The following is a 24,482-nucleotide window of genomic DNA, read 5'->3' as shown; positions in this document are numbered from 1 at the left end:
CCCTTTCAGAACTCCTCGTGTTTCAAATTCACCGGTGTTTCTTAAACATGGTACACAAAGTGACAGAGAGCGGGAGCGAAGGGAGGGAGATTGTTGAAAGGATGAAGTTCACTTTGAAAACCTTGGAAAACGTATTGCTTTGACGGCGCGTGCCCCATATAGGAGTCGTGTGCCTGTGTTAGCCAGGGACACGGTTTAAATGTGCTCAAGTTCTGAATGAAAGGAAAACAACAACAGTTGCGGAGAAAACTTCTGCACGATGAAATATGCATGGGGCTTCTGCTTCTGGGTAGGGAGTGAGGGTTTTGTCAGTGGCAGGCAGTGATAGGATTTGTTTTGGTGTGGGGGGGGGGGGGGGGGCGATGAAGGAATGGGTCCACCGAAATAGATGATACTCCCATTTCGCCCGAAGCTGTGGGAGGGGTGACGCGGCAAAATGCTACCGCCATCCGTGATATTTTCCCTTAAGAATTTAGTCTTTCACACTCCCTCCTGTTTTCATTCCGCTTTTAGCTCCCGCCCTAACAGCCTTTTATGGCAGCTCAACCCACTGGACTGAACGAAACTGCACTGAGGAAGCTGAGGAAGGTGGCAGTCAAGACAGGCATGCCATCATTCTCAGCCTGCCTGTGTGTCCCTGGTCACAATGATAATAATGATACTTGGTTTATTATTATGATATTGAGATCGTAATGGATTCCGTGACCCGTTAACAATACCACCTAGGAATTTCATTCAAATCCCAAGACACGCTGCATATCACCATTGGTGTAGTTACTTGAAAAAGCAACGGCTTACATATTGCTAGTGTTATATGTATTTGCACAAGGTACTTGTTAGATATTATCCAATGAACAAAATCATACCCCGAAAAACAGAATGTATTCATTAGCATGAGTATTCAAGACGTTCCTTTCTGTTGATGTTACAGGATTCTCATTGAGAATATGGTCAACAAAGACTTTTATGCCAGAATACAGAGGCGGTCCAGACAATGGTCATCAGCCAACCAGATGTCTTCAGACTCATACAACAGAGCAAATGTGTGGGTGTGGCCAAATCCTTTCAACCTCCATGAGAGATGTCCTGTGTGTCCTACAACAGAATTGGTATTAAATTGCTTCCTGTGTCTTAGGTCAGTGTATCCTCATAACATAAAGATAAGCTATTCTTGATGGCCTTCTATCTATTCAGCCTCTGTAGGTTTCACGTATTACTCTTATGCATTGTAAGCTTAATAATATTACTTATGATTACATTTCATGTCTATAATATCACAACTTTACAATATTACCTTGAGTGGAATACGCCAATACTCCACAGCTAAGAGCAGTTCACAGGCACAACACAGCAATTGATCTTTTCACTGTTTAAGCTCAGACAATAGGCCTGGATGATTATATGGATGTTATTGGGATCATTCCTGCAGGAGGATTTTTTTTTTGAGTTGGTGCTAGCATTTAATTAGCATTTATTTTGGTGTCGTTTTCCTTCTTTAAACCTAGGAACCCATGCTGGCATGGCATCAGCAAATGTGTATTTAAATAAGCAAATAAAACCTCATTGACCATGAACATGATTTGGAAAAATCGTAATATCAGTAAAATTACTTGGAGGAATTTGTTAAACTCATCCTGTTCATTTTGTGGTACCGATATTAGCAACATTCTGTTCGAATCAGTAACATTCAAATGTGACATTGTTGAGGTTCACAATCAATTTAAAATCTATTCAGATGATTTGGACACACCTCAAAATTATACCGCCGGGACCAGGGCTATGAGACTTGTGTCACAAATGCTAATATTTAGAAACAGTTAGCATTTACAAAGGAAAACTACACAAAAGCATGCTTTCAAACCTTGTCCATAGACTGCTTGCAGGGTAAGGAAACCAATATGTAATTTTGTAATTGGGGTAGACTGCCCTTTCATCCCTCCAAGCCAACCGCCCTCAACCTTCTCTCTTCTTTTCCTTATTTTTTCCCCTTTCTAAATATATCTGTTATTTTTAGGCCATTTTTATTCTCACAGAATTTTAATTTGGGCTGGCATCCTTGAAATTAACAGAAGATAAAAGGGATGCAGTGCTATGTTAATATCGCTTTGAAGATGCAGCGAAATTGGCAGCAGAATCCCCAGCCCTTTTTCCTCTCATCCTGTATTGAAAATGTCGAAGAGAGGAGATACTGCCGACTCAGCGAGGCAGCACAGCTCCCATGGTTAAGGTGAAGCAGGACACACTCTCTCTCTCTCTCTCTCTCTCACACACACACACACAATCACACTCTCTACTTGTCTCCATCTGTTTCTCACATCGCTCTACTTCTCTCTTTCTCACACATAATCTCTTACTCTCAACTCTCACTCTCTGTCTCCCTTTGTTTTTCACGTCTCACTCTCCAACTCTCTCCTCTGGCCTGATGCATAGTATTTATTGTTCTGTTTATCAAATACATTCAGTTGTGTGTTTATTCAGTTAACCTGTGCCCACTCATATTTTGTCTCACTTTGCTGCACATCTAGTCACGGAGAGTGCATTTATCTGGCTGGCTATTAAAGGTACAGTTTACCTCCATATAACCTTGCCCACGCAGACACAAATTGCACATTTGTCAACCTGTGAAGGGTTTAGAATGGCCATGGTTACACTCTCCGGGGCTAAAGCCAGATATACTTCTCTTTGTAAGGGTATCTTGGCATACAGGATGTTTCCACAAAATATCACAGTCATACTTGTGTGCTTCAATAGTATAATATGAATTAATATTGGATTTAAGTGTGAGAAATACATTTTCAGTGATCTAATTTGTATTACATTTAAGAGAAAACTCCTGAATGTCAATCAATCAATCAAATTTATTTATAAAGCCCTTTTTACATCAGCAGTTGTGACAAAGTGCTTTTACAAAACACCCGGCCTTAAACCCCAAGGAGCAAACAACAGTAGTGTTGAATTTCAGTGGCTAGGAAAAACTCCCTAAGAAGGCCGAAATTTGGAAAGAAACCTAGAGAGGACCCAGGCTTAGAGGGGTGGCCTGTCCTTTTCTGGCTGTCCCGGGTGAAGATATTAAAAGTACAAATTATAATAATTAATAAATGCATGTGGGCTGAGTCCAGAGTCTGTTTAAACTTAGTCCAGGTCGGGAGCATGACCAGATGGACAAGGACAGGGACAACACGGGGGAGGGGAGGTGGCACACTGGCAGCTGAAATCATCAGGTATCGTCTTGATCTGCAACACAACCAGGAGGACTTTGGACAGGGACAACAACGGGGCTTTCAAGCCAAGTACTCTTCAGGTGTGGGCCAAGACCTCAAGTCCTCCTAGCTTAAAATGTCAGGAGACAGGGGAATGCATTCCTTAGATCTACAGGGATTTATAGTGGAGAAGGAGAACTGACCCTACTCCCCCAGCACAATAATATAGCAGCATAAGACCTTGGGGCTGAGACAGAGGGGTCCAGTGACACTGTGGCCCTATTTAGGGGAGGCCCCGGACAGGGCCCAACAGGCACGGAATCAGTCAAACCACATTGCCAAGCATTGACCAAAGGGACCCCCACCAACCGCAACCACCCTGAAAGAGGGCAGAGTATTGCCAGCAGTGTACAGCCCAATTGCACAAGTGCCCAACAGAGAGACAACAACAAGCCAGTGACTCTGCCCCTGAATGGCATTAGAGGGAGGGCATCCCAGTGGTGATGAGAGCCCACCTGGCAAGACAGCAAGGATGGACAGTAACAAGCCTTTCTGGTCACCTTCACGCCCCTGGGCCAGACTACACTTAATCATAGACCATGCTGTAGAGATGAATCTTTAGTAGACACTTGAATGTTTGCACTGAGTTTGCATTTCTAACCTTAATTGGCAAATAATTTCACTGTAGTGGAGCTCTATGAGGGAAGGCCCTGCCTCCGGCTGTTTGTTTAGAAATTCTAGGTACAATTCTAAGTTCTCTATCATCCACTTCCTAATATCTAATGTGTCCGTTTAGATCATATTAAATGCAAAATTTTAAGATAGTTAAATGCTAAGAAAATGCAATATATTTAAAAAGAATTATCCAGAGATGTATTTCTTCCACTTGGGTAAATGTCCCCATTTTCTGTATCATGTTAAACTAATTGTTGAATGATGTGTTCTGTCAACCCCACCATTTGCATGTGTTAACATAGAAAATTATAAGGCTCCGAAAACAGCCATATATGTCACCTGGAGTTCATGGATGCTGCAACAGATGTGCCAAATAAACCTTTTGTCAGGTGGTCTGACATCCCGCTACCAACGTTAACAAATTGAAAATTGCAGAATCTCTTCCACCTGTGAACCATTTTCTTCTGATAAGCTCTCTCTTTTTCTTAGTCATTAAACTAAATGCCTCACGCATGCTTTAGCCTTCTTTCATTATGGAGTCGGCCGACAAAGTCAGAAAGAGAGGGGAAAGACGCGCACGCTTGATTTTTCAAGGATCCTCGACAGGAGATGGAAATGAAAGTGTGGGAACCACTCCAGGAGCCTCTCCACTTCTTCGCTCCATTGTAACCAAGTCCCTGGTTCACTCGTATTCACTGGAGCCCAGTGGCCCCTAAAGTAGCTCACTTTAAAGGGAGTAGTTTTCCATTTGAGACGTGCCGTCTCTATCGGCGCTTGGCAGCAAGACCTAGCCGTCCTCCATCTCCTCCGGTCTGAAAGAAGCTGTTAAACCAACTGACGTAACGGGCCACACTGCGACTCCGTTAATTACGCTCATCTTGACCCGCTAGTAAAACGAGGCGCTGCGTTTCTGTTATCTAGCGTTGGAAAGGCATTAGCTCAACGCTCTCTTTAATAGGTTTAATTAGCTGTTAACGGTTCGCCACTAAGTGACCGATAAAGTCGATATGGTAATACACTCTAATATGCATAGCTTTGGCCCTCAATGCCTGTGTAAAGACGTGGTGCTTTTGGGGTTGTGTTCCTTGTGGAGATGCAGTAGTGATATACCGGATGAATCTATCCAATTATGATGAAGGAATATGCCTATCCAGTGACAGCCAGGGAGGCATCTACACAGACAGGCAGGCCATATCAAATGGGCATTAATTCATGGCAGTGATAATGGAATGTAATTAATCCGCCAAACTACTGACAGTGACATCTTTCTGAGAGAAGCCGCTTCAGTGTCAGTTTCATCGTGAAGATGAAAAGTTACCCCTCTTTTTAACGCCAGACGAAACAGACATTATCTATCAATGAGTTTGTTTTTTTCTTTCACAGATGATTGAACGGAAAGATCATAACGAACAAAACACTTTGCAAATACAGGCCAGGACCTTTTCAGTTTTGCTTGAGGAATACATTTTCAAATAATACTGGGGATGACAGCAGAACCTTTATTGCCCAAGTTCTCATTGGCAATGTCATTTCTTATCTGTAATATTTCGCCTTGGTTCAGTCTGTGTTAAAATGCACCTCACAGCGGATCACAGCGATAATGGCTACTCTTGCTTTTCAGTGTACAGTAATTTTCCACTCAATACAGGGAAGCTGTCCTGTTAGTATACCAGGGATGGGCCTCTGAAACAGATTCAGGGAAAGACATCGAGCACGGACTGATGGGAAATTAAAGCAGCACGCCCACAGGGAAGCATAACAATGGGACCTGGAGATGCTAGCTGTCTAATGACGTTATATTTTGAACGACATTTCCGCCTCAGAATCGTTAGAAACTGATGCGGTAACAGCATACAAAACCACCCTGGCAGTTGTTCAGAGAAGTTTCACGCAGAAGCAACAACAGAAAAGTTTTAAGTGGCAGAGCCTCAGTGTGGGCTGACAGAGATTGCAGGAAAATGAAGATTTAAATGAAGATCCACTCAAACGAAATAAGTAAGTGACCTGTTCTGCCCTGCTCCAGTAGTTGGGTAAACAGAGAACGAAGCAGAGAAGTAAACCGAAGAATGAGTCATCCCACTTTTGCCATTCAGAGGTTGCACCTCTATAATGCACGTTTCTCCCATTAAGTCAGCACACGTGTTAGCACATAAGCAAGCACGCTCGCACACACACCCACAAACAGGAGGACGCTCCTCTTTCACAAAGTTTCTTGTGACTCCGAGGAGACAGGCTGATACCAGTGGCATTAACAGGACACCTCCTCACGATATGCTTCTTCAGCTGTCCAACCCGTGTGTGAGTCAAGGCGCAGCGGGGGTGTGGCAGTTGACGCGTGCGCGTGAGAGAGTGAGAACGTGAAGGAAAAAAGCTTAGTGTTGAGAGCGGGAGGAAGACGAGGTGTTTGCCCTCTCTCTCTCTTTTCGGCTCATGTCTCTCTTGTAGAGTAGTGTGGAGTAGTGTGCCACCCGGCGGGCCGTCTATCCAAACAATGCCTTTTAAACGTATAGTGGGAATCACTTCACAGCCAGAAACAATATGCTAATATTTTCCAAGGGAGCAATGGAAGGAAAGAGTACACCGCCTGTCAATTACCAGCGGCACAACCACTAAAAGATTCATTTAAAAAGCAACTGAGACAGAGCAGCTCTCATCAGAACAGAGATGAGAATGTTTTTTGTTTACCATATCCCCTCCCCCAATTCTGTTCAATCGCAGCAACTCCCAGGACAGTTGATTTTGAGATATGTGTCCTCCGAAGCACGTCCGGTGCCATTTGATTACAGAACCCACAGTCACGGATATTGCTGATCAATTGCGCCACGATCTGTGGGAGCCCTCCGCAAAGAGGCGAGCGGGATTTCTGTTTTCACAATGAGTCAGTGAGTTTACCCCTACAGACCATCAGAAGCACTGTAACACCAGGGTGACTGGCTGACTAATTGCAATGTTGGCATTCATTTCAGATCATTTCACATAAACATTACACGTAACATTTCAGGTAAGTTATGTAAGAAAACTAGAAGACGAGATCTGTACCCTCCACCTGAATGGCGTTCTGAAACATCAGAATTCATTTCGAATCCCCCTGACATTCGGAACCTCCATAGTAATTTGTTTACTGGTTGGAGATTAAGTGTTGGCAGCGCTTGTCTCGCTCACTGAAGTTAATTGCTGCAGTGATTGGATTTACTGAAAACATGAACAGACAAGCAGGAACAGGTTCAGATTGTGATTAGGGGTATGAATGTCTGAGCGCTATCTTCTCTCATTAGATCGATTCTCCCGGTGTCATCCTCACAGTGCAGAACACAAAATGGACATTGAAATAATCCAACACGACATATAATGCACCAACATCGGCATGTCCTAAACGGACACACAAGATGGCGTTCATAATCGTGTTCCTACAAAGCCCCTGACCTGGACCAGGGGTTATGACCCAAGCTTGGGATTACAATGAGGACTTGTCCATTGGTTCCCATAAATTTGGTCACATCACTGCAACCAGCTTTGTATGTCGAGTTGAATGCGATGTTAAATGCCTTCCAACTGGCCAGAACATGGATTCAGTTCATCGATGGTGTGAGAACACAAGTTCTGTTTGAACACGACACAAACACACAAATACACACACACACACCTGATCTGTGGAAAAAAATCCTCCCATAGCTCAGTTTGCTTACTCTCATGCCAGCAAAGCTAGACCATCAGGGCTGTCCTCTTACTGAAATAGATCTGTACCGAATCCCCTGTGAACCCTCTTAGTTCCTGCCCCTCCCCTAAGCACAGAAGATTACTCATATCATTATAATGGACGTCCTGGCAGGGTAGCTGCGGTCAAATTTAATTTGGCATATCCTAAAATCTACACTAGATAATCAGCCTTTACACCTGACAGAGAGACGGGTGGGCGGGTTCGGCAGGGCATCAAAGGCCGAGCGAGATAGAGAGTAGGTAACACACATTAACAGAGAGCGAGCGCGATCGAGAGAGTCTGATGGTGAGTGAAAGTAAAGAGGGAAAGAGGTAGCATGTGGGTAAGAGGAGATGAGAGAAAGTGTGTGAGAGACAGAAAGAGACAGAGAGAGGTACAAGTATTCAACTTACCCACCGCCGGGACAATGGCTATAGAGCTGATATACATTTTAATAAGAGCATGCTACTTTAAACTGTTCAGAAGACGCACAGTAGAAACTGATTTACTTGGACATTTCTCAAAGCTGTTGTAACATTTAAATGTACACTCAGCAATATTTAACCCTGTTTAACATTCAATTGAATAGTGATACATAACCCATAAATGAAAAATAGAAATGACACATGAGGTCATTCCAGCTGTCTTGCATGGTTAAAACAAAAGGACTGATCAAATTTTTAAGGTTTTGTTTGGCTGAAAGTAAATTGGGTTACACTTAATTTTGAGAGTCCCAAGTGTGTCTGTGGAGGCTCTACAGATTAGATACTATCAGTACTATTAACTAATGCTAATCCTTACCCTAACCTTAACCCTTACACTAAACTGTCTTGTTAACATAACATAACCCTAACCTTAACCCTTACACTAAACTGTCTTGTTAACATAACATAACCCTAACCCTTACACTAAACTGTCTTGTCAACATAACATAACCCTAACCTTAACCCTTACACTAAACTGTCTTGTTAACATAACATAACCCTAACCCTTACACTAAACTGTCTTGTCAACATAACATAACCCTAACCTTAACCCTTACACTAAACTGTCTTGTTAACATAACATAACCCTAACCTTAACCCTTACACTAAACTGTCTTGTTAACATAACATAACCCTAACCTTAACCCATACACTAAACTGTCTTGTCAACATAACATAACCCTAACCTTAACCCTTACACTAAACTGTCTTGTTAACATAACATAACCCTAACCTTAACCCTTACACTAAACTGTCTTGTTAACATAACATAACCCTAACCTTAACCCTTAACCTAAACTGTCTTGTTAACATAACATAACCCTAACCTTAACCCTTAACCTAAACTGTCTTGTTAACATAACATAACCCTAACCTTTACTCTAAATTGTCTTGTTAACATAACCCTAACCTTAGCAAGCAGTTGTTTATCAACAGTTTGTTGGAGATAATAGATGGAAAGTGGGACCTTAAACTGTGTCTTTAAGGAAATTGGTGTTTGTTTCCTACCATAATGCATACATTTATTGGGCAATATCCAGTTACCAATACAAAGGTCAAGTAAATATGTTCATCTAACGATACTAATGTCTTCAAAGTATGTGCTGTTGGGTTAAATGTATTATGCAGTACGACTTCATTCGATATACTTCAGTACATAGACTTGATAGTGTTTCAACACAAGCAGTATTTCATTGTCCCTGCTAAGTGTAATAACATTGATGCCATCCTGTCTGTTGACGTATGTGGAACATTGCATTCCTATCAACTTCACAAAGTTATGCTATTTATACATTTTTTGGAATCTCTTTTTTTGCAAAACTCCATACCATCATAGAAATACATATTACTTATAGGTTTTGCCTAGTTGAATGGGAATACTAAATCTTATAACAGTAATATGTTATACACTTGACAACACCCATATGCCATCATTTCTTTTGGAAAAGCAAGAACATGAAAAAAAAAATCTGAAAAATGAATTCTACATTTTGCAAACACCATTTACTCCTTTTCCCCCATCTAAACTATTTTCAAATCCCAGGTTGAAAAAATATATATTTACAGACTGGCTTCATAAAGTTATTTTACCAACCAAGAGTCACACACCGGAAATAAGGAAATATATTTTTTTAAAGATTAAAGATACTAGAGTCTACGTATTGCTGTTTGGCTTCTTGCAGAGAATGGGCTTCCAGTCCTAAAAAATATCAATTTCCCGAGAGCAGTATAGTGACGGCCTGAAACGCTATTTCCTTTGAAGGGCTTACCATGCATATTTCAGCTATGTACTACCAACAGCTCAGGCAGAAGAAACGCATGGCCAATCACCTTCACTGCACTGCAATGTGATTATTCGTTCTAGCTGAGCATCTAATAATCTTTTGATCAATCTATGTACAGAGTATCTCTGTGTCTGTCTGTGAGCCCATCTATCAAGCCCCAGTCATATCCAAAAGTGGGCCGTATGCAATTTTCACGCAATCTTGTCTTGCTACTGGTTCATTGCAGGCCCGGCTGCAGGATAAAGTGACTGAGGGGGCAGATGAAATTAGCAAGATGGTAAATCTTTCTTCAGTTCTAGCACTGCAATTGTATTGAATTCTGCTGATTGTCACCCTACCAGAAGAAATAAATATCAAATTCTGAGACCCCTGAGTGATTTTGAGGTTGGTGTGAAATGTATAGCTTTATATCAGCTAAGAACCATAAACAGTGAACAAACTCATAAGAACAGCTGTCTTACCAAAACAACAATTTAAGTAAATGCTAAAGTAGTGTTCATTCCTGTAAACAAAAATACTAAACAGCACTTTATAAAATGACAGGATATAAATGGCTTAATTTACACCTGTTTGGAAGCATCTGCATTTGTTATGTTCCTCCCCTAATTCATTCAGGTTTTCTCTTTAATTTGTTACCCATCAGTATATAGGATGATGTGATTTGGTACAGTACATGTATGAATGAAGTTCAAACAAGCATTAATTAAGCAATAGCAGTGCTTTGAATCCGTTGCAGTTAGATAGGAGACTGGGTGAACCATATGGGGTACATTGGCTGGCACCTCTGTTCCAAGGTTATCAGGAAACAGTCAGAGGTTGGGGGGGGGCTCTGCAGCCATTGTCCCAGCAACGCTTGTAGAACACTGGGTAGAGTATAAAAAGCTATGTGGAACTTGGTAACATTGGCGGCAGCTTTGGCAGTGGCCTCGTTAGTTTTATGTTGCTGCAGCTGCTCGTTGCTCTCCTCCTTTACTTGGTCTGTGTTCGTTGGCAAAGCCAATTTTTTATATCCATTATCGTGACAGCAAATTAGCTGGTTTGAGCTAGTTAATATGTCTATTTGGTAACAATTACGGTCTTTAAAGCTAGCTAAAATGTTAGCCTAAACTATTTTGTGGTATGCCTGAGATTGAGTTGAGTGACGCAGTAAAGTTAACCCTGTTACTATTAATCAAATTTCTACCTGTGCCCCTGTGCAAACACATTCCCAAGGGGCACTTCTTCCACTCTGACAAAATATTTAGCACTAATAGTCATTTAAACTTTGCTTTTTTTAAATAAGGAAATGTAACTAAAACAGGGGTTTTAGTAACATTTCAACGGAGGGGCCTAAACCCCCTTAATCCCCTCCTTGGTCCCTGGCCTGGTTTATTGTGCTGTTTTTATAAATACAAATGTATGTTTCAGATCTTCTTTCAGGAGACCTTTTCATTCAAGACAGGAGAAACATACCTTCTTAAGTTACTTTTTCCTGAAGTTGTTCCTCTTAGTTCATAGCATGTCAATCTAGCATATGATAAATTAATGTTAGGTAGCAAGCTAGCTAAGATTTTGTCTATGTTAAAGCGATACCATAACTGCAATGCCATAACAATATGTTTTGAAATTAATTGGCTTGACATCAAGAGCTGTACTATTTAACATAACTACAAAAACTTTACTCATTATGTAAGTACCTCATTTTGTGGTATGGTAACTTTAAATTCTATGGTTGAATTAAAGCCAGACTGAAGAAACCCAGAGTTTTAATACATTTAAAGGTCTTTCTGATGCTATTTGGCTATTGACAGTCCCACATTGAAACTAATGGCATCCAGCAAAATAGAAAGAAAACTACACATTTGGGATGTAAATGGCGCCTTTGAGTTTATGTTTCAAGATTTGAAAGATACCCTTTTAAATGCTGAATAAAATCCATCCATCAAGAACAGTGTTTTTCATATTATGCCTCTACATATGCAAGTCAAAAGTTCCCTCTGAAGTTTCTGATTAAAATTAAGATGAATAGATCAGAATATTGAACAGGAACCTGGAATGTAGAATATAATCACTAGAATACTGCATTTCCACTCACAAACACATTCAGGGTTCTACAAGAAATTATTGTATAACTCATCTGTCTCTTAATATTTCTGTAACTACTAGTAACAAATGATGCAGAATAGAGGAGTTACATATATATCAAAGGAATTCAAGAAGACACCAACATATTCCCTCAAATACTAATGAGATAAACAGTGCCAGAAATATATCTATTAATACTGTATCTTTCTCAGAGATTAAGTTATTTGGCTTAATCTCATTCCCATCTGATTGAGGTTGATCATCACTTCACATCCTTCTCGTTGCTGGAAATATTGCAACGGATATGATAAAACCTCTGACCCAGGGGCAGCCAGAGCAGCAAATCCTGCCAAACCAGGTCAGTTTAATGTTAGAAAAGGAAATTTTCAGCAGTTCTATATATTGATAAAACATGTTCCAAAGGACATTTTTATACATGCATAATGGCAAATTATTTTTTTCAAAACACGTATTTAGTCTTTAGATAAATACATAGATGTAGCATGTGTTAAAGCATTTATTAATGTTATCTTTAAAAGTTACTTAAACTTCTTTTATAAATAAATTACTAGGTTGTGTTCAAAATAAAAGTTTTACATTGTCTCATTATTGTGTGATTCACGCGCCTAGAAAACATCACCAAAATGTAGGAAACTGCAAGCCTCTTAAATGTACATTTGTCTGGGGGAAATAACCCCCCCCAGGTGAAACCTTCTTAAACCGCCACTGTATTGGTTAAATAATATATGTTTACATATAATGTAAGTCTCCATTAATGTAGTTTATTCAATATAATTCATGATTACAATGTATGTCACAAATGTCGTTTATTTAATATATATTAAATGTGTACAACATATATAACTACTTTATTAATATTTAATCTATATATCTATTCATTTTAAGAAACTCTTTCGATCAATATAAGCATGATGGACTGCATATATAGAGCAGCATGTATTCCAAATGGGTGGATGCTCCATCTAGACAAGAAAACCAACCCTGTGATAGATCATGGACGTTCATATTTAAGTCCACAGACCTTTAGCTTTCTTTTATCCCCAGGGATATATAATTGTTTCCCGTAAAGTTATTGATCAGCAACACAGGCTCCATATTTACCAGTAGCCGATTAGAGGAAAGGAAGTTTCAGACCTCCCTGCTTTGCGTATGGGTTGATGATACACTCTTGTCACTGTTTAGTCTTAACATCTGATCTGTCATAAGTATCTACACAGACTTTGGACCAGTTTCTACAGTGAATGAAGAACATTGCATACCCAGGCTGATGAGAGAACGAGCATCGCTAGGCTGTGTGCCTGAGTTATGAGCCTGACAAAGGCTCCGTTCAAGCGTCTAATTTAAGAGCTGCTTCTGCTCCGTCTAATTAACAATTTACTAGGCCATCAGTCAGCCCCTCCATTGTGACATAATCGCTGTCGCAAACCGAACCCAACACAACAGCGCTCTGAAGCGCAGCCCAGGCACTGATTGATTAAAACATGCAACTTTCATAGGAAGGACATGCACCAAGAAATGCATCCATCGGTCTCTGTGAAGTTGAGTTGACCTGTCATATTGTTGTTTGTCCTCATAATATAAAGAACAGCACATGAACCCTCTGTTACATATAATCCCGTTTGGATAGGCCTGGTTGACCTGTTTTAGGATTACTTACTATAAGGTGTTTTTAAGTAGGTTGACTAACTATAGGGCATTTTGCTGTATTGTGAATGTAGTTTTCTTTACTAAAGTTTGTCTTAGAGCAGAGTGTTATACTGTCAAGTATTTTAGGGTAGGTTTACTTACTATAGGGGGTTGTTACTGTAGGGTGACTTACTGTAAGATAATGTCGCTTATGCCTAGGACCGGCCCTGAGTTGCAGTGTTGCTTAGTTCATAGAGCTCTGGTTATGTGAGTAACCTCTGACATTCGCTGTACAGCAGTTTGCACATGAAAAGCACTTTCTTTTACTCAGACAAATTTAGCTCTAGCTAAAAACAGCTCCTTACCACTTCTAATGACCTCTTTAATCAAAGGTAAGACTATCACAAACTCGTACCACACAGATCTGAAAGCAATGCATGTCTTTTATACAGTCAACTATTAGTTCCCTGCCTTTTTCATGAACTTTCCAATACCGTTGGGATACAGTTTTCAGTCTCTAAAATCCACAGGCCTGAATCCTTTTCTTCATGTTTTAGCTGATTTGACACATGCATGTGTCATTTTGCTGTGTTAATAAAGATTATGGCAGTAGCCTAAGGCGAAATTCAAGTTTCGTACATTGATTCCCAATGAACGTTGTTGGACCCTGTTATTACTATGTCAAAGGAGCAATATTGATTTCCCATGTGAAAGGTAGGTGAATTTCAGCAACATCAGTTCACGTTCAACTGTCCCCAATCCTATGCTGATCATTTATGTTTGTGTTTTACATAAAATATATGTTAAAAATGACAGCAATTTAGCCAGTGATTCCCTACTCTATTAAGCACTTGTTTTTTGACATGAACAGAAATTGAGGGAATTTTGCAGCATCTTTCAAACTGAAAGGATGGAACCTAATATTATTTTAGAATGCACTTTTGTATGACCAAAAAAATTTGTGGGTGAATAAATATTGTGAAAAACCATAATTCCACTATTACTTTAGGTTTATTATGGCCATTTTCTGAGCATAAAGACCTCTTCACTCTCTCCATGATTTTATGTTAAATACTTAATTTCTAACTGACAATCATTCCAAACACAATATCCCAAATGACAAAGTGAAAATATATTTTGTAGAAATCTGGGTCAGGTTTTTTTTTTTTATGTACGCTATGGATTCAGATCCTCAATTCAGTACTGTGTTGAAGGATCTTCGGCAGTGATCACAGCTTTGAGTCTCCTTAGGTATTTTGAGTCTCCTTGAGCATCTAACAGCTTTGAATACCTGGATTTTGGGAGTTTCTGCTATTTTTCCTTGTGGATCCTCTCAAGCTCTGTAAGATTGACTGGGGAGCTTTTGTGAAAAGCGATTTTCAGATCCCATCACAAGTGTCTGGGCCACTCAAGAACATCCACAGACTTGTTCCAAAGCCACTTGTTGTCTTGGCTGTGGGCTTGGTTCATCGCTGTGGAGAAGATGAATATTCGCCCCAGTCTGATGTCGTGGGTGCTCATGATCAGGTTTTTTTCAAGGACCTCTTTGTATTTTGCTTTGCACATCCTTCCCTCAATCCAGACCAGTCTCTCAGCCTCTGCCACTGAGAAGTATTCCCAAAGCACGACTCACCCATCGCCATGCTTTGCTGTGGGAATTGCATTAGCCAGGTGATGAGCGGTACCTTGCTTTCATCAGACGTTGGCATTCAGACAGCATGTCATATACCTTTTACTCAGGAGTGGCTTCCATCTGGGCTCTGTCCCATAAAGCCCTGATTGATGGAGTGTTGCAGAGATACTTGTCCTTCTGGCAGGTTCTCCCACCTCTGCAGAGGAACTCTTTTTCCCCTGTTACTTCATTTGGCCAGACAGCCAGCTCTACAGCAGGAAGAGTGTTGGTGATTCCAACTTTCAGTTCACAATGGTGGAGCCCACTGTGCTCCTTGGAACGTTCAATAATTTAGCAATTGTTATTGCCTACCTAAGATCTATGCAATTCTAGCTCAGAGGTCTACAAATAATTCCTTTTAATTGGTGGCTTTTTGTTTGGCTCTGACATGCATTAGGAACAGACAGGTACGTGCCTTTCAGAGTTGAATTTGCCACAGCTGGACTCCAATCAGGTTCTAGAGACATCTTGTTGATGATCAAAGGACACAGGATGTACAGGTGCTGGTCATAAAATTAGAATTATTAGAATTATCATCAAAAAGTTTATTTATTTCAGTAATTCCATTCAAAAAGTTAAACTTGTATATTATATTCATTCATTACACACAGACTGATATATTTCAAATGTTTATTTCTTTTAATTGTGATGATTATAACTGACAACTAATGAAAATTCCAAATTCATTATCTCAGAAAATTAGAATATTACTCAAGACCAATATAAAAAAAATATTTTTAGAAATGTTGGCCAACTGAAAAGTATGAACATGAAAAGTATGAGCATGTACAGCACTCAATACTTAGTTGGGGGTTCCTTTTGCCTGAATTACTGCAGCAATGTGGCGTGGCATGGAGTCGATCAGTCTGTGGCACTGCTCAGGTGTTATGAGAGCCCAGGCTGCTCTGATAGTGGCCTTCATCTCTTCTGCATTGTTGGGTATGGCGTATCGCATCTTCCTCTTCACAATACCCCATAGATTTTCTATAGGGTTAAGGTCAGGCGAGTTTGTTGGCCAATTAAGAACAGGGATACCATGGTCCTTAAACTAGGGCCTGGTAGCTTTGGCACTGTGTGCAGGTGCCAAGTCCTGTTGGAAAATGAAATCTGCATCTCCATAAAGTTGGTCAGCACACAGAGCTCTGTGAACAGTCAGCCTCTTTAGCAATGACCTTTTGTGTCTTGCCCTCCTTGTGCAAGGTGTCAATGGTCTTCTTTTGGACCGCAGTCAAGTTAGCAGTCTTCCCCATGATTGTGTAGCCTACAGAACTAAACTGAGAGACCATTTAAAGGCCTTTGCAGGTGTTTTGAGTTAATTAGCTGATTAGAGTGTGGCACCAGGTGTCTTCAATATTGTACCTTTTCACAATATTCAAATTTTCTGAGATATTGAATTTGGGGTTTTCATTAGTTGTCAGTTATAATCATCAGAATTAAAGGAAATAAACACTTGAAAAATGGAATGAATGTATACATTACACAAGTGATAAGAATTACTTTCGCCTTCTTAAAGAGCAATAGTAAATATACAAAAGATATTTATTTTTTTTAATCTAAATTTTTAACGCTTAAATTGCATATAATAATAATATCCATAAAAACTGAACAACATTAATTGAGTGGAGCATTCCATTTCACAATTTGTGAATTGACTTCAATTTCACAAATTGACTGGAGCATTTTATTTTCTTGAGCAAAACTTAGCTAACTTAGGTACATCATAACTAGCCAACATACTGATTTATGTTCTTAACTAGCCATTACATATAGCCATAATTAATGCACATCCTTCAGTAGCCTTCATCTCAACTTGCAATCATATTGCAATGCTAACGTTAACGTTAACCCCTGTTTTGGGTCTGTGGACTGGATGCGTAGAGTGGACTTTTCTTCATTTGAGATGTTGAAGCATTGACGTCATGCTATTGTGGTAGGCAAGTTTGGTTTTACAATAGACACACTGTACAGAGTTTTCACCTTTTTTTAGCTTAAAATTATCCCAAACTTTGGACACTTTCTGTTGTTTTCTCTGGCTTGTCTCTTTGCATCGCTCCTTGCTATTTTCTCTCCCTTTCTCCATTTTGTACCCATGTCTTGTTCCCTTGGTGGGCATTTTATTATCCAAACTGAAATGTAAATTGCTAGTTACAGGACTGAATTACACTCTTCCCTTCTTTCTTGGCTGCCCAGAGATGCTTTTCCTGGGGTCTTTCTATCATACCCTTGACAAATCCTGATTGGGGCAGGTGTCTGGATGGCGTTTTGAGCCCCCCGGCACAGGTGCTTCGGTTGTCAAGTATGTCGCAGTCCTTCAAAAGGTTCTCCAACCTACCCACTGCCGCCTCACGGGCGTATACTAGCCAGGCGCTGACCTCCGTTAGGTGGCGTTGTCGGCAGGATCTGAATGCAGCCCTCAGTGTCACAGAACCCAGTAAAAAAACTAAAAGCACAACTGTTCCCTATGTTCCCGGCACAGGACTGTTGTACAGGGAGAGACATGGTGATCAGACACAGTCCAGAACATACCCTGCCCAGCGGTTTGCTTTTCTATTTTGTTCTACTCTTCTTAAAATTCTCTCAAGTGCTCAGAACAGCCTGGCACTGAGTCTGTTCCCTGTGTCTCTCCCTGTTACGCTGGTGGAGAGTTCGGGCATAGTCCCAGGTCGGGGACACATTTTTTCCATATACTGAGTCTATAAAGCAATGACCAGGTATAGAAACAATTATTTAGTTGACATAGTATTTTACTGACCATGCCAATAATGGTCGTGATACGTCCTCACATACAGAATAGAGAGGACACTGAACCAACTCTGTAAGCCCCACCAGACTTCTTCGTGCAGAAGCGTCCGAGTCGTGTGGGGGAACGAGATGGGCACAGCCATCAACAGCTAGCTCAAAAAGCCATCCAGCCATGCATACCACCACAGCTAAATAGGTATTTCTCACACAGGAAAGCTGTGAAAGGAGCATCCAACGCAACAGTTTTAACAAGAATCCCCATGGGACGTTCATGCTGGTTGGCTGAATGGTGTGTCATATCTGGGTTGCGGAACAAACTGAGCATCTGATCTGAATTTCGCTTCACATGCGTCCCTTACATGTGACTTGAGTCATAATATTGCATGTGATGTTGTTGTTGAGCACGCTGGTGAGGTTTGGATCTCGCCTGCCATGCGTAGGCTTCTTCAAAGGATTATGATACCATTTTTGTTCAAGTGGATTTTTAAGCACATAAATAAATCCGCCACCAGCGTTGCGTGACTGCATTCTCAGCCCGGCGCTCGGAGTGGATATCGGCCCTGCCCTCAAAAAAAGCCAAGTCTTATTTTTATATCCTACATCGGCCCGGTCGAGGGAGGCACATCATTTTTAGTAGGCAGTAGATTTGGCATACCGGAACCATGTCCCTTCAGAGGCAGTCGATAACCTTAAGAAGGGATTTATTTAGAACACTATAATCTGCACCAATTCCATATTCCGTTTTCTCAGAAGCAGTGGGTTTTTCTCGACTTATTTTCTGCATAAACAAACGTCATATAATTGGTTTATACACTTAGTGTCTCCGTCCGCTGATTAGTACTGAGGGGTTCAGAAGATCGGGGCTAACCTACATAGATGATTCTGAGGCCATTCTCTGCCTATCTCTTCCCCCATCTCTCTGCCTCTCCATATCTCTATCTAAACAACAACACTGCAGCACTTCGTGAGGGCTGGCCTGTCGAGCCAATTAAAAAGGGTTCCCCTGAAGAACCGGGGCTCATCAGGATTCACTGAATAAATTGTTTCCCAAATGGCCCTCTATGCACTATTTAGTGCAGTACTTTCAACCAGGACATAACGGTGCCATTTTGGATGCAACCATTAGCAAAGGTTCACAATCAGTGGAGTATTTCTGCAAATGCCAAAGCAAGTCAATGCTATCAGCACCCCTCCAGCAATGTTTCCCGAGGAAACAGTAGTTGAGGAGAAAAACACTTTACCTTAATACTTAGACCAAGACCAAAAAAACCAATAAGCCATCACATCCTGGGTGGCAAACAGTGATGATAATAAATATAGACTTTCAAGGAAATTAACAAAAATATTATATATTTATTATTATGTTTATGCTTTATTTGAGAGGAAGGTCAAAAGAGAGAGTTTTTTGCTGAAAGAGAAGTGGTCTGCCATTGAACCTACATACCGGAGACAGACGTTTATACCACTGGACCACCCTAGACCACTGATGTGCTATGACCTACTATTATTCGTACTTTGTCAAGTCATCAACCTCCGGTGTGTTTGGAGTAGAGTTGGAAGCAAATATGTGGGGTGGATTTGTTTCTTTCATGAAATAAAATGCATGCCCGTTGATGAGATTTAACAAAATAAATCAAAAGGCACATTAGTGGAATGCAATGTCACTGAAAATCCTTGGTAGAAAAAGTATTGACTCCTCTTTGGCAAAGGGTTTTTAATAGCGTAAAGTTGGATTCCCACTCCAGGGCTGAAGTTGTTGTGTTTCCTTCACCCATCTGTAATTGGGTCTTGGGTTGCGTATCAGCTTAACGTCAAAACATATGTTGTGCTGAAGATGATCTTGCTGACTTCAATTGACCCCTAGGAGGTTCATCTCAACCCTCGTGGGAAGGGTTCCGCTGCTGTGTTATTGGTCCAATGCCAGCCGCGGCCAATCCAGTTAAAGCGTGCTGCCTTATCTGGAGAAAGTCAATTAGCATCCTCGGTAAGAGAGCACGCCCGGAACACCTTTTATCAGCACCTCATTTATCCACGTGGGACTGCAATGCATGGTGGGAATGGAGAAATTGTCTAGGCTACCTGCTGCCCTTGTTTGTTTTCTTATTTTCTCCTCTCACCGTGTGCTTCATACTTCTGCATTCTCACTCAACCCTTGGCCCCCCGTTCTCTCTCTTCTTCCTCCCCTCTCCTCTTAACCCAGTTTTCAATATATGCACACTCCAAAGGTTTCAGACGAATGACTAACACGCTGGCAGAATGTATTGTCTCCTAATAGAAACAATTGAGAATTCAATCGAATAGAAGTTGAGCGCGGTAAAAAATAAAAAAGGGGAAAAAAGTATTCCCTCACACCCTCACATACACCTCCCTCATTGCTTGCCTCCCTATCCAGTTTCTGTATTTCACTGGCGGATCCTAATCTACGTAGCCTCTTTCTCTCATCTGTTCTCACTCGCTTTCTCCTACCTCTCTCCAGCTACTTCTCAAACACGCCCATATAAACATAAATCTATTTCAAATTCCCTTTTACAATGCAGAAGCTGTCATGTCTCATTATGAATTTATACCAGTGTAATGTTTGATCTTACCTAATGCAGCTTATATGCTAATCAAGCTTTGTTATTTATGTTTCTCTGCCGTAATTCTTTTAGCTCTAATATTCTAAACAAATTAATTCTGCACCGTCATGTCTTCCCACTTCAAGCAGCTTATATCCAAAAATACAGAAAAATGCAGAGGAAAAAGGCAGATTTTCTCTGCACATTGTGAGAAAAGCCCTCATTGTTTGGGTTTAAACGCTCATGAAACGAAAGAATTCAGCTCCATAAAATGGTATTATCCATTTAGTTGTTCTTTATAGGCTTTGTTTAGCAATTGACAGGAAAAAGAAGCCCCGGAGCAACAGCTACTCCAGCGGAGGGGACTGGTATTTGATCATATTCTGTCTGAATGAAAGATAGCATACATTGAACCTGCCGCTGTGACAGTTTAAACACACGACATCCTAATTGATGTATCCATTCGTAGTAAGGGCCTTTGAGGTCTACAACTCACAACCATACAACACAGACATCAACACATTCGCTGGTGTGTCATTTAACCTACTAAATCACCACTCAAAGTGAATGATGAACATTTTGCTCACACGGGAGCCATTCCGTTTTGCGTGTCAATAATAGGATGGGATACAAATGAATTTACATCCACCGTGACAAACAAAACGATATAAACAAATTGTGGTTGCGGTCAATTTCATTAGAATTGCTGGCAGTTGAGGAAATGCACTGGCATTGAAATTCCACTTAAATGCTTTTCAATTAGACAATGTTTCAATTGCAATTTAGTTCAAATCGTGAATTTTTATTAAATGAATTGACCTTCCAAAATATTACATCGTTGTCAAGCCCGAGGATGGGAGTTGTATAAAGCACCAACTCATTGTAGGACTCCGTAAACTGATGCTTTCTTACTATAATCCTGTTCAAAGCCAAGTAATGAACCAGTTTAGGCCGAAGTAGCGTACACATTTACTGCACAAGCAGAGGGAAGGCACACACAGACAGACATACACACACACACACACACACACACACACACAGAGACACACAGAATGCAGCATGCACTTATGGCATTTGTGTGGCAGCTTCAAGATAAAGATACACAAATATGGATCATCAGAATCACCCTCCCTGCAAACCCAGGTGTCCTCTTTTGTCACCGGTTAGAGCCTTACCCAGGGCCACCTCTATACTATAAATTGTTGGTAAAGCAGCTGGAGAGAGAGTGAGATATCAGACCGGTAGGAGCAGCCAAGCAGACCAGCTGCATATTTCCTCAAAGAGCAGTTCTTAATGGCCATGGCAGGAATGAGCAAAGAGGCCCGACTTAGTTGTTATATCTGCTCGTGCATATTGTTATCCCAAGGTTACATTGAAGCACCGGGTCCCATGATGAAATAGACTAGACCATGTCAGATCGGCATTACTGAAAACAGGTCACTTGGTGCGAGGTTGTTGTATGTGAATGAATGCCTTTCCTTAAGAGGTAATAGGCTATACCAATCAATGCCTCTTTATATTTTCATATTAAATGAACTAATAAAATAATATGATATATGAGCAAACATTTTTTATTTAGCTCTTACATATCTAACGTTTTCGCAAGGAACGAATCAAAGACAAATGTAATGTAATCTTAATACTAAGTTGACTTTTTGTTATACATGTACCAGTCTAAATTACTCAAACATTCGGTTTATAGGGACTCTGCACGCTCCCCTTCACGTTACCTACTCCTTCTAACATTATGCGGAGCGCAATTCAATTTCTCAATTTTGATTGTATTAGTGCGTAAGCGTATCGTACAGTCATGCAACTGCACCAACCTAGGCAATGTAACCTATTATAAACTTTGTGGTGGGTGGTATGCGTACTTACCCTCAACAACACTAGTCTTCATGGTTTTGGAATAAATCCAGTAGTTTAATAAATCCAGAGGGAACCCTGTTTGCGGAGACTGTATATCCGTTCTCGTTGCAATCAGTAGATAATTGCAAATCCAGGGCACGGTGTATTCTCGGACCCACTCAGCCACTGTTACATTCAAACTTTAGCCGGAGGTTTTCCTGCTGAAGCGGGTGGGAGAGCAACGTCTCCGTGTAGAACCACGCTCAGTCATTTGGGCAAGCGGGAGCGAGACAAAACGACAGTGTAATATCCAAACTGGGACCTCTTAACCAACAGAAAACGTATAGGAGTGTAGAGCGCACAACGCCCCTCCGAAAGGGCGCACAAACAAGCAACAGAAGCTCAAAGTTCCAGGGTAGACTAAATCGAAAAGAGACACAGAAAAAACACAAAGGAATCCGTGGATACAGTGGTGCACATCTTGTCAGATTTTAGGGCCGGCTGTATTCCAAACAAAGTACATGATAAGAGGCTCGTGTGTTTGTGGTTGTATATTGGCCGCACTGCTGTGAGCCGTACAGTATGCGTTCGAATAGGTTGGTGAAAAAAGAAAGGGCGGGGTCGCGAGAGTGGGGCGCTTGACCGAGAGAGAGCGAAATGGAGAGAGAGGGAAATGGAGAGAGTATTCAAAGATGAATGTTTTATGGGTCTGGATCAGGGACTTCTCGCTGTTGCATTTTTCATAAGATTCGGATGGTTTGACGTGCGGGGAATCTATTTGGACCAGACATGCTAAAGCACGCATGCATACGGAAACACATTCAAAAAACACACTGTGCAGGTGAACGGTTACCTCCCGGACCGGGCAGAAGCTATAGCGGAGGGGCCAAGCAGACTATCAACAAACATTCAAAAAAAATATGGATCTTGACGACCGATTGAATTGAGAATGCGCATTTGCCCGATAATTATATTTTAAGATAGCCTATATTATACCTATACATTATTACAGTAAAAAAGTATTACATTTTAGTCTTATAACAATCTCACGAGTCTTCATCACCGTTTAGCTTGTCCTATTTTGAAATTGCGACACTAGCATAGTGTCCCATTGATTTGGGCACTATCATTGGGTGTAAACTACAGGCAACACACGAAATGTGATCTTACAAAATATGTATGCAGGCACCCCATACAGCTATTTGACGTAGTAAAGATTGCAGTTTAAAAGTGCTTGCATATTGAGCACTATCGACAAATTCTGCTCTGACGGATTGGATGGAGAGACATTTTCCTACAGTATGTTGTGCGGACTGTCTGCAGCTTCGCTAGCTGTGCTGAAATCCAGGAGATTTGGACCAGTACCGACTGGCATGTCCAAGTATCATGCGCTCTCTAGCGGTAAACCGAGTTATAATGTTGCGCTTTCAGAACCATGGTCAGCACCAGGCGATTATGTTAGTATTATGTTATCACCGTCTAGTAGATTGTTATAAACAACACAGTGGATCTAGTGAAGTTGAAGATTCCAAATGTAATAATACACAATGTTTACATCAAAGCAACCGGTTACTTTTTGGAACATTCTAAAAGAGACCGAACTCAATAGAAGAGAGAAAATAATCAGATATAAATCAGCAGAATGATTGGCATAGCTCAGGGACAACTGACACAGAAAACAATGTCTCACTGCACAGGTAAAACTGCATTTAGGCAACGTGAATCAAAACCAAGAGATTAAGGAATATTAGATCAGACAGATAATGAAGTGATGGGTTGGTAAATACCACTGCAGTGGGTAGATTGAGTGACTGATTGTAAATCCTCTGGTTTACAATCACATTGGATATTGAATCACACAAATAAAATACCCTAAAGAGAGTTCCCTCCTTTCAGTACTGACCAGATGGATCTGCAGCAACATGTTGGGAGTAAATCCAACTGTAGCAACAAGACTTAAAGTTTTCACTCACACCTGGTGATCATTTAGATTAAATATAGATGTTATAATAATGCTATTCCATGTGTTAAGGGTAAATGGCAAAAAGATTTGGGTCAGTTCCAATTATATTCAAGTCCAAATGCATTTCTGTCCTCAATAAAAATAATT

The 24,482-nt window shown here is 40.8% G+C and overlaps 1 protein-coding gene across 1 annotated transcript in view; it reads right to left on the bottom strand.

Moving 5' to 3' along the window:
* Positions 1-22,930, bottom strand: part of rtn4r (reticulon 4 receptor) — a 61,142-nt gene extending 38,212 nt beyond the window's left edge. The window contains exon 1 of the mRNA XM_010894784.4: positions 22,403-22,930. Coding sequence (XP_010893086.1) covers positions 22,403-22,424 — 22 coding nt within the window. The 5' untranslated portion in view covers positions 22,425-22,930. The remainder of the gene's footprint in view (positions 1-22,402) is intronic.
* Positions 22,931-24,482: the final 1,552 nt, after the last annotated feature.

Source organism: Esox lucius, chromosome 13 (genome assembly GCF_011004845.1).
Source record: "Esox lucius isolate fEsoLuc1 chromosome 13, fEsoLuc1.pri, whole genome shotgun sequence".
NCBI lineage: Eukaryota > Metazoa > Chordata > Actinopteri > Esociformes > Esocidae > Esox > Esox lucius.
Note: the sequence above shows the minus strand (reverse complement) of the source record. Positions and strands in the feature narration are given on the sequence as shown.